This window comes from Grammomys surdaster, unplaced genomic scaffold (genome assembly GCF_004785775.1).
Source record: "Grammomys surdaster isolate TR1022 unplaced genomic scaffold, NIH_TR_1.0 126091, whole genome shotgun sequence".
Lineage (NCBI taxonomy): Eukaryota > Metazoa > Chordata > Mammalia > Rodentia > Muridae > Grammomys > Grammomys surdaster.
In genome coordinates, this window is record NW_021620899.1 from 3,939,670 (window position 1) to 3,951,279 (window position 11,610).

The window sequence follows — 11,610 nt, forward strand, 5'->3', positions numbered from 1 at the left end:
TCTCTCTCTCTCTCTCTCTCTCTCTCTCTCTCTCTCTCTCTCTCTCTCTCCTTTTTCTTTCTTTGTCTCTTTTTGTCATCTTATTTTTTACTTATTCACTTTATGTTCCCCTCCACCACTCAGTTCCCTCCTCCATCGGCCTCCTATGACTATTTTATTCTCCCTTCTGAGTGAGGTTCAAGCTTCCTTTCTTGCGCCTGCCTTCTTATTTAGCTTTTTTGGATATGTGGAATGTAATATAGTACCTGTGATTTATGGTTATATCTATTTATAAGTGAGTATATACCATGCATGTCCTTTTGAGCCTCCGTTATCTCACTCAGGATGATATTTTTTAGTTCCATCCATTTACCTGAAAAATTCGTGATGTCTTTGTTTTTAATAGCTGAATAGAATCCCATTGTAGATGTACAACATTTTGTTATCCATTCTTCAGCTGAGGTACATTTTAGTTGTTTCCAGTTTCTGCCTATTGTGAATAAAAATGCTGTGAATATAAGAACAAATGTCTTCACCAACCCTACATCTGACAGAGGTTTAATATCCAAAATTTATAATAAAGAACTCAAGAAGTTAGATACCAATAACCCAATTAAGAAATGGAATAAAGAGCTGAACAGAATTCTCAACAGAGGAATCTAGAATAGCAGAGAAATACTTAAAGAAATGTTTAACGTCCCTAATCTTCAGGAAAATGCAAATCAAAAGAACTCTGAGATTCCATTCTAACACTGGTAAGAATGGCTAAGAACAAAACTCAAGTGATAGCACATGCTGGTGAAGATGTTGAGCAAGGGGAACACTCCTCCATGGCTGGTGGGACTGCAAACTTGTACAGACACTTTGGAAATCAATTTGATGGGGTTTTTTTTTTTTTGAAAACTTGGAATAGTTCTACCTCAGGACCCAGCTATACTACTACTGGACATATGCCCAAAAGATACTTTACCCACAAAGACACTTGTTCAACTATGTTTATGGAAGCTGCAATTCTTAATCACTCCATGGCTTCTCAGACAAGCCAAAGTAGCATAGTGGCTTGTTGAGCTAAACATTTCACCTCAGGCCAGACTCCCTGGCCTTTTTGATGCTTATGCATACTGAGCGTACTTAGGCGTTGGGTCTTTAGCCTCTCTTCCCGGTTCCTAGATTTTCCCTTCTCATGAACAGTTCCTACATGTCTTTCAGGCCTCAGCTCCTCTGTCCTGGAAGGCTTTCCCGACAACCTAAGATAAGTATGTAGCCAATTTCCTTCACTTCATCTTCTCTCCCAACTATATCAAAATATTATAAAATAACCTTTTTATTTATATTTTCTGACAGTTTTCCTCATTGGAATTGAAAACTATGTTGTTGCTCACTACTCTTTTTCCCTATCATTAAGCAGGCCTGGCAAATAGTAAATGTGTTTTTGTTGCTTAATAAACAAATAGGAAGCAATTATGTATGTTCAATAATTCCTAAGAGTCATTTGTATAGAAATAGTAAGATTGTCTAATACAGGAAGTAAAAATCATTTTCACTCTGGTTAAAAAAGAAAGGTCACTTATTTTCTACTCTGTGCATCTGAGTTCATATTTCCATTACAAGTTTTGGAAATCTGTTTTCAACTATGTGATGATAGATGACATGATTTTGAATATTTGCTATTTCACAAACATTTTCAGGTTTTTTTTTTAAAAAACATAGCTTGCACATGTACCCCCCCCTCCCTCCCTCCCTCCCTCCCTCCCTCCCTCCCTCCCTCCCCTTCTCTCTCTCTCTCTCTCTCTCTCTCTCTCGTGTGTGGTGTGTGTGTAATTGGGTTAAGGCCCAAATCATTCAATCATTCTTTGATGTTGAGTTTTTCCTCTTTGTTTTTGGCCTGACATTTTGCAGCTAAAAAAATTGAGTCTGGGATTCTCATTGTCTTTTGTGAGGTCATACCAACACTAAGTACTAAAGCAGGATTCACATAAGGTTATTTGACTCCAGAGCTCATGCCTGCAGCTATTTGGGGTCAGAATATCATATCATAAATACTTTTCAGTATAATATCATTTGAGCTGTAGACACATACATACACAAACTTTTTTGTATGCACTGTTTGTCATCCTAGCTTTGAAATGGTACCAATTCAGTGTTGACTTAACTGGGTGTACAGTTTGAGACTGTAATTCAGGATCCATGAACTCTGATTCAAACTCTGCTATTAATTAGCTACAGGCCCTGGGGAAATCAGTTGTATCTTCTGGGACTGGCTTGCTTTTTTTCTGGATTAACAGAATGAGCCATATGGTCATTATATGAGATACCATCTAGTTTTTTAAGCCAATGAACTCCCATTAGGAAAGTATAATCTTGAAGAGACATCTGTGGAAAAGCTGTTGTAGTTTATCTTCTCTGGCTTTAGATTTGTAATGTGTCCAGTGCTTTTGTAAGGTAACAATTTGCCTTTCTTCATAATGCACAGAGGAAGATGCTATTCCTTCTTTAATCAGGTCATGAAATTTAGAAAAATACTTAATAAATGCCAATATAAAGTGTAAAAGTTTTTAATGTAATTTTATCCACTATTGATTTTCCTTCTATTACTAATTTAAGATCTTTACTAAATTACATTATTTTTGTAATCAGTAATACAAATGAATCTTGACTGTTATATATACAAATATTAGTGGATTTTGCTAATAATTATAGTATCTTATTTCTTAGTTGTCTTCAAAATAAGATTAAGTAACAACACTCCATTTATTGCTACCTTGAATTTAGCTGTAATGATCCCAGCTTTTATGTTGAAAACAAGCATATTGTCAGCATTCTATACAGCATTGGAGAAATCAGCCTCTTATTAAATATTTATTGTGTTCTTATGGTGTATATGAGACATATAACAGAAACTATTTATGAAGTAGTATTCTTATATCAGGATCCCCAGTGATTCAGGCTGCCAGCACTGAGAGGAGGTAAATTGGACCAGAGGTTAAAATGTTTGCTCTTGCTCAGCTGTATTCCTGCTTGATTTTTTTTTAAATACTTTATGCCAACAAGACAAGTCAAGTAATAGTGAAAGTTTAAAATGTACAAACATTCAAATACGTATTTTTCTAGTTTGTAAGATTAATAAAGCAAAGAAGCCATACAATTCTCTGTATGTTTTGCCTGTCTCTGATATAAAACACATTAATATATAAATATATTTCACAACCTTATATATCTTAATTATAGCATTACATCAAAGTGTGCATTAGTATGGTTGTATATTGTGTCTTTTAAAAAAAAAAAAACTCTTAAGCATGAACTTTTACCTTTCCCAAAATCCTGCATGGACTCACCTCTATAGACTTGTGAGACATCATAAAATAGTAGCTGTGCTTCTGTCTTTAGAAAATAAGCTTTTGTTTGTTGCTCTTAATCAGTTGAGAACTCCATATCTCTGGTCATCCTTATATGAGTTTATTTAAAGCCCTAGGAGCAGTGTTCCCAAGATAATAACAGAATGTCTGTCATTTTGCTCAGAAGCCAATCCTTGCTCTATTTTCCAGGGTATCCTCTGCTTCTCCTATTTGTATATTCTCTCAAGAGTTAAGAACCGTACCACACTTGGTCTCCATATTTGCTCCCATGAGTATTTTGTTACTCCTTCCACATTTTTTTTAATCCATTCTTCTGTTGAAGGACATCTGGGTTCTTTCCAGCTTCTGCCTATTATAAATAAGGCTGCTATGAATATAGTGGAGCATATGTCCTTGTTATATGTTGGTGCATCTTCTGGGTATATGCCCAGGAATGGTATAGCTGGGTCCTCAGGTAATGCTATGTCCAATTTTCTGAAGAGCCACCAGACTGATTTCCAGAGTGGTTGTACCATATTGCAATCCTACCAACAGTAGTGTTCCTCTTTCTCCACATCCTCACCAGCATCTGCTATCACCTGAGTTTTTGATCTTAGCCACTCTGACTGGTGTGAGCTAGAAACTCAGGGTTGTATTGGTTTGCATTTTCCTGATGACTAAGGATGTTCAATATTTCTCTTTTTTTAGATTTCTTTACTGGATATTTTATTTATTTACAATACAGATGTCATCCCCTTTCCCCATTTCCCCTCCCTAGAGCCCCCATCCCATCCCCCTCCTCCTTTATGCTTTTATACCATTTTAATTACATGCATATATTAAGGTCAGTTCTAGTTTGAGGGTCTAGCAATACAAATAGATGCAAATAGTCAAGGAACAAGCAAGACAATAAACACAGATAGTCCAAGAAAATGCAAGGCACTAAACCTAATTACTTTAGGTGCTTCTCGGCCATTTGAGTTTCCTCAGTTGAGAATTCTTTGTTTAGCTCTGTACCCCATTTTTAATAGAGTTGTTTGGTTGTCAGGAGTCTAATTTCTTGAGTTCTTTGTATATATTGGCTATTAGCCCTGTATTGGATGTAGGATTGGTAAAGATCTTTTCCCAATCTGTTGGTTGTCCTATTGACAGTGTTCTTTGCTTTACAGAAGCTTTGCAATTTTATAAGGTTCTGTTTGTCAATTCTTGATATTAGAGCATAAGCCATTGTTGTTCTGTTCAGGAACTTTTCCCCTATGCCCAAATATTTGAGGTTCTTCTGAAGGAGGGGCTGTCTGGAGACTGTTCTACCTGAGTATCCATCCCATGTGCAGTCACCAAAGGTAGATGCTGATGTGGATGTCAGGAAGTGCATGTTGACAGGAGCCTGATATAGTTGTCTCTTTAGAGGTCTGCCAGAGCCTGACATATACAGAGGTGGATATTCACAGCTAACCATTGAACTGATCTTGGGGTTCCCAATGGAGGAGTTAGAGAGAAGACTGAAGGAGCTGAAAGGGTCTGTGGCCCCATGGGGAAAGCGACAATATCAACAAACCAGAGCTCCCAGGGTCTAAACCACCAGCCTGTGAGCACATAGGTAAGAACCCATGGCTCCAGCTCTATATGTAGGAGAGGTTGGCCTTGTTTGGCATAGGTGAGAGAGGAGATCCTAGGTCCCTGTGAAGGCTGGATGCTCCAGTGTGGGGGAATTCCAGGGCAGGGAGGTGGGAGTGGGTGGGTGAGTGGGGGCACATCCTCAAAGAAGCAGGAGGGGAGATGGTTTAGTGGGTTTCTGGGTGGGGGGGAAATGTGGAAAGGGGATAACATCTGAAATGTAAATAAAATATCCAATTAAAAAAAAAAAAGAACTGTGCCACAACAAATCCTGACTGTTATTAAACACTGTAGTCCTCCCCTTGTTGTCAGTGTTACTTTCTTTGCTTTCAGTCACCCAGTGTCTAAAAATACAAAATGGAAAGATTCAGAAATAAATAAAATTCTTCAGTTTTCTGCTCCATGCTGTTCTGAATATCAGATGTAGTCTTACTCTTTCCTTCCTAGAATGTGAATTATTTCTTTGTCTACTGTATCCACAGTGTGTAGATCGCCCGTTCATTAGCATCCTTTATTAAAGTTAGCAGATCTATGGTCCGAATGGCATGGGAACTTCTGTTCAGATGTACACATGGCCTTTCAATTGTCGCCTAATACTGCTTGAAAGATAGCCTGTGTGCTATTACCTCCATTCACTCATCACACAGACATTGTACTGCTTCATGTCACTCTGAGGAAATGAGGGGAATCGGACACAGTAAGATGTCTTAAGAGAAAAAAAGAAGCCACATTCACCTAACTTCCACCGTAGTATGTTGTCCTAATGTTTCATTTGTCATTGTTATCCTTAGTGTGCCATTGAGTGTATATTAAACTATGCATGGTAGGAGAAAGCATAGTACACATAAGGCTCAGTCCTGTGAATAGTTTCACTATATTAAGATATATTGCTGCTCAAAAGGAAACCACTGTTGTTGGAAAAACTACAAAGATAATTGAGATATTTATCAAAGTTTTCATAAATATTTAAAGAGCATAGTTATCAAGGGTTTAGATATAAACTTTAATCTCCTTATCTCTTTCAGGGTACACCTTGGCTGTGGTGCTCTTTTTCTCTTCACACTGTGTGGTTTTTATTTCTTTTTCCCCAGCTGTTCTTTTTCATTCTAGATCTGCATAAGAGTGGTAATAATCATGTGACAGAGTCAGCGTTAGGCTGTCTTGAAATCTTTCTGCCAAAGAAACTAGCCCACTATCTTTAAATTTAGCCTCAAGCAAGATTTTAGGACAAAATCAGAAAGCAGCCACCTTTTGACCAAAATATCACAAGTATAGTCCCCAAGGTAGTTGCTAAGATTGTGAACCTCTAAACCACTGAAGCTGGGCCTCTGCAGTTTCCATAGCTTTCAGCATCCCTGTCTTCATGACCCACTAACCTCTGTTTACAGTATGCAGTGCAACCACTTTACTAACACAAGTCAGAACTTCTAACATCTTCCATGGTCCTCCAAAAACCATAATGATCAGGTCTGTCACAGCAGTAGCACACTGATAGGACCAACTTCTGTCTTAGGTGTCTGTGGTTATAGCAAAACCCATGACCAAGACAACTTAGGAAGGGTTTCTTTGGGGATTATAGTTCCAGAGGTACGAGTTCTTCTTCACCATAGCTGGGAAGCATGGGAACAGGCAGGCGTAGTGACTAGAGGACCAGCTGCGTGCCCATATAGCAAACACCAAATGGGGCGGGGTGGGGGGAGAGAGCTTAAAATAGCATTAATCTTGTGAGACCACAAAGCTTGTTCCCAGTGCATACTTTCTTCAAAAAGGCCATATGTCCCAAATAGCTAACTGGGGAAGTATTCAAATGCCTGGATGTGGAGAATAAAAATCATTTAAACAGGATTATGACAGGATATTTGCCCTAGAATTTTCTCCTGAAAGTTAAATGGTCTTATATTTTTTCTGGTATTTTACATATCACAATTTCAGTAACTTAGTACTTTGAATAATCTATTGTTTCAACAGATTATAAGCCTCATGTGGCAGGGACTATACAGGAGTGACTTTTATTTTTTTAAGTTCAATACAGTACTGTCACATAGTTATTTGATTTGATCAAGGATGGTTGTATGCATAGCTTACATATCTTTCTTTTTAAATGGGATATTTGAAATTTCATTACATGGAATAATATTGTCCTAGTCTCATATTCTAGATTGTAAAACATTGAGAAGTACATATATATCAATAGAATCATGAGCTACTTAAAGAGACCATTGGTTAAATGATGCATTGTCATATAAGGTTTATAAGTGATTTGAATCTTGCCAACTGTCCTACATTTGGGAATCGTTTAAATACATACCAGTAGATGAGTTCATTATAGTAATAACTTAAAGCAATTGGTTTTAAGTTTAATTTTAAAGCTACTCAATAGCCAATAGATAATCTGCAAATTCAGGAAATAAGCATATAATGTATGTTTGTTCCTGATAATAAAGTACCACGATAGAGAATTTTGCTTTTGCATGTGATTTTTATGAAGTACTTACATTTTTTTGAAGTAAATAAAATATCCTTTTTGTTCTATAAAAAGTTAATGTGCCGTAGGAGATATATTACTTAGAAATCTAATGAGCTATTAATTTCTAATAAAAAAATGAAGATTAATGGGCTCACTCTGGGGAAAATAGCACTCAAGTTGAAATAAGTCTATTTAAGAGAATTTAGTCAGATTATTTGAGAGAAAGGTTTTTATAATTTGGTTTTTAATAAGTTTATTTCTAAAGATTTAGCCCATTATGTGGAGTTAGTCTTAATAAAAGAGCAGTTTATGTTAGATTGAGAAATGACTGATCTTGAAGATGCAAGAAACCTAGCTTTGGAGAGAAGAAAGTGTCTGATGCCATAGCTCAGCTTTGTACAGTTTTAATCATTAAAAAGCAGACTTCCCCTACACAATGCCTTGGGGTCAAAATATGTTCCAGATTCTTCCAAAATAAGAACCCTGTTTAATCAATAGAAGCTTGTCTATAAGTCACTCGTAGCAAAAAAGAGGATGGTTCTTTAGAAGTAGGTTCCCGACATTTTAAAAATAGTGCAGTGGTTGTTATTGTGTTTAAGTGAAAATGTCTCTTTTCCTCTGTATAGTAGACATTTTGAAATACCCAATTCAAAGTATTAAAGTAAACTGTTATTATTAATGAGAATGTCTGCTAGCAAATGAAAATATAGTCAAGAATAAAAAATGATTGTATTATAAATCATTACAGCATTTACAGTTACATTTGTCACAATACAGTTAAATCATGTTCTAATGGTTTTTAAACTATAAGAACTAAAAAAATACATGACATGAGGTTCATTGGTGAAATATTTCTCAATAACTTTAATTTTCTGGCAGGCAGTAAATACTGATTTATAGTGTAGAGTCTGTAGTGAGCTATCAATACTGTGGAGACACCTAACCTCTGGTATTTATACCTGAATACTTCTGAATTTGCTTTGAAGCAGAGTTAACAGTTCTGTGAAGACATTGTGAGTACACATATTAATTAAGCACTGGGGTTATTATAAAGAGAGAGGGATAAGAAAAAAGTAAGATACACCGATGTCGGCATAGGCCTGTCAAGAAGGAGTGGCCATGAATATTATTTCAGTTGTAACTACATAGTACTTAAGAACAAAGTCTTTACTTAAGAGTGGTTGCTGTTCATTTGCCTTTAATGTTTGTGTCAAGATGACTTTAGATTATAAAGAAGTTGTCAAAGTAGTATAGAAAGCTGATGTGCTCTTGCCTGGTTCCTTTTTCCATTAACAACTTACAGAGAAGTTATCAGCCTTAAACAGAAAGAAACTTTATACGATTCTCTGAAGTAAAAGTTGACATTTACTAGATGTTGTCGTTGCTGCCTGTGTCTTCTCTGGACATAACTCAGTCAAGGCTCACTTTCATTTCATCAGTTGAGTGTTGTTAGTTTTGTTCATTTGTAATCATTTGTAATGATTGGCACTTGGTTATTTTATACAATGTCCTTCCAGTGCAGCTTTTTTGTTCCTTGGTTTTTTGTTCTTAAAGAAAGGATATCTCTGTGTAGCTCTGGCTGTCCTGGAACTTGATCTGCATACCAGGTTGGCCTTGAACTCACTTGCTTGATCCACTTGCTTCAATCTCCCGAGTGCTGGGATTAAAGACATGCTCCATCACCTCCTGGCTTCCATTTGAAATTTTCCAGTATGTTCTTATGATTAGGCAAGCTGTGTGTTAACCAGAAGTCTCTGGTCTGTTACCATCACTCTCTGGGTGTGACATAGGAATAGGTCAGCATGGATTTCTGCTGATGCTAACCTGATACATCAGTTGGCATGGTGCTTATGAGGTTTTCCCCCTAATCATTGTGCTTTTTAAAAAAGGAGTTTCAAATCCTTTATATTTGGGAGACAGTCCAAAGAGTTGTTTTATTTTAAGCCACTAGACAGTTTAAGTTTAGTAAAGAAATTGATGTCATACTCTTGTTAATAAGAAGCCTTAGAAACATTTTAGCTTTAATGTCTTGGTGACCAAGAAGGAATGTAAAAAAGTAAAAGAGGTTCTCCATTCATATCATAGTTGTAATTCAACTATCCTAAAACGCTCTTTCAGTCTGTTGTTGTTTTTGCAGTGAGTAAATTACAATTTTAATAAAGACACTGTCTACTGAAGGAATTCTGAATTGAGATTACTTAGGAATTTTTAAATTGAAAAATTAATTATTGAATATTTAATGTCTTACTACATTGTTCCTTATCATCAGAATTATCACAAAATATTCATAATTGTCTGGCTTCTATAGATAACAGTATATAAGGAATTTAAAAATATTGAAGTGGATTAGCTCTAAACATACATACCTAAGCAATGCTACTAAGTGGACTGATCTTCTCTGTCTGCCTATCTGCCTGTACTTCTCTCTCTCTCCTTTCTCTGTCTCTCTGGAGGACATGTGACTAATAAATATAATAATCTTATAGAAGACAGCATGAGTTTGAGATGAAATGGGGGAGAACGGGAGTGTTTGGAGGGGCGAGAGGAACAAGTAAAAATAATACAGATATGGCACTCATGTATGAATTCTTCAAAAATGTAACTACTATAAGTCCATATTATTAAAGTTGCAATGATTTTGTAGCTTTGTGCAGATGTAACTTAGCAGTTTGTAAAGTCTGTAGTGTGGCCACTCTCATTTAGAGCCTTTCTTTCTTTTGTTCTTACCGAGGCACTACTTCTCTCTATTTGACATGTTGCTAAAATGAAGGATATACTTTTTTGAGCTTGAGTGAAAAAGAGATTGCTTTTACTGTCTTTTGTTTGAATAAATGAAAAACAGAGGTAAAATACTGCCGTCTATTTCTGAGATGCTTAGGGATGGAACCATGAGCTCCTGCTTCCTAGACAAGAGCTCTACTACTGAGCAGTATCCAAGGCCTCCATTCACCTAATGATATGTGTAGGTGACCTGACTTTTACTAGAGAATTCAATGTTACTTTACTTTTATTCTATATTCCTAGGATTTTAAATTAAGTATGCAACTCTCTCATAAAGAAAAAACCCATATACTTTTTTACAGTAAGTTTAATTAAGCATTTCTTGTAAGTTCACTTCAGTGTCTACGATAGCCCACTAAAGTTGGAATTCAGTTGTAAAATGGTAGATTAATTGCCTTTTGTATGGAGTGAAATAAGAATCTCAAATATGCAAAGTCAGGAAATGTAATTAGAATTCTCAATTGCTTATTCAGTGCATTGGAAAGCTGTATGCAGAAGTACAGGAAAAGGGCCAGAGATTGTTAAATGTAGCACATTACACACGTTTTACACTTTACTTAATGACCCAAGTGTTTATGACTATGAAGTAAATGCACCATTCAAAGAATTACGGTGGAATTGTGAAGCATTAAAATCTCCAATTAATTTAGTCTGAAGTATGCGGTAAGCTCATTTTGTCTGAAACATTTTCATTATCATCAGTATTTTTCCAGTTATTAGGATAAATTTTTCCTCATTGTGCAGCATTAACATGTTGTCTATAGTAAAGCATGCTCTTAAATACTGTTGAGAGTTAAAACTAATGTGTGCTCCAGTATCAAACACATGCAAATAATAATAATAATAATAATAATAAAAATAATAATAATAATAATAAGAAGAAGAAGAAGAAGAAGAAGAAATGAAATTAAAAGAAAGTGGTGTTTGGGTGCAGTTTGAAGCAATTTGGGTGTATTACTTTTCTACACCTCTTGTATGACTGCAGACTTTTTAAGAAGATTTATTTATTCATTTTTTATGAATATTTATTATGTGAGTACACCATTACTGTCTTCAGACACACCAGAAGAGACCATCAGATCTTATTACAGATGCTTGTGAGCTACCATGTGGTTGCTAGGTATTGAACTAATGGCCTCTGGAAGAGCTGTCAGTGCTCTTAACTTCTGAGCCATCTCTCCAGCCCGACTGTAAATTTTTTTAAAATATGTTTTTAATTAAATGGCGTTGCTGCTCTTTCTCCCATTCCACCCTCCAGCTCCTCTTTCTAGCACTTCCCATGACCCCAACTCTCAAGGTGATAGCCTTGGTTACTTTTAATGAGTTTTGTTACAGATACACATGTATATTTATAAATATACAGAAATATAACTTGCTGAGTCTGTGTGTGTGTGTGTGTGTGTGTGTGTGTGTGTGTGTGTGTGTGTGTGT

The 11,610-nt window shown here is 36.1% G+C and overlaps 1 protein-coding gene across 3 annotated transcripts in view; it reads left to right on the forward strand.

The window, feature by feature from the left end:
• Positions 1-11,610, forward strand: part of Phf14 (PHD finger protein 14) — a 161,611-nt gene that overhangs the window by 144,182 nt on the left and 5,819 nt on the right. The window contains exon 18 of one of the 3 annotated variants that reach the window (XM_028755936.1): positions 1,189-1,235. The exons of the other annotated variants lie outside the window; for them this stretch is intronic. Within the exon in view, the coding sequence (XP_028611769.1) occupies positions 1,189-1,230 (42 nt within the window). The 3' untranslated portion in view covers positions 1,231-1,235. The remainder of the gene's footprint in view (positions 1-1,188; positions 1,236-11,610) is intronic. 3 annotated transcript variants of the gene reach the window in all.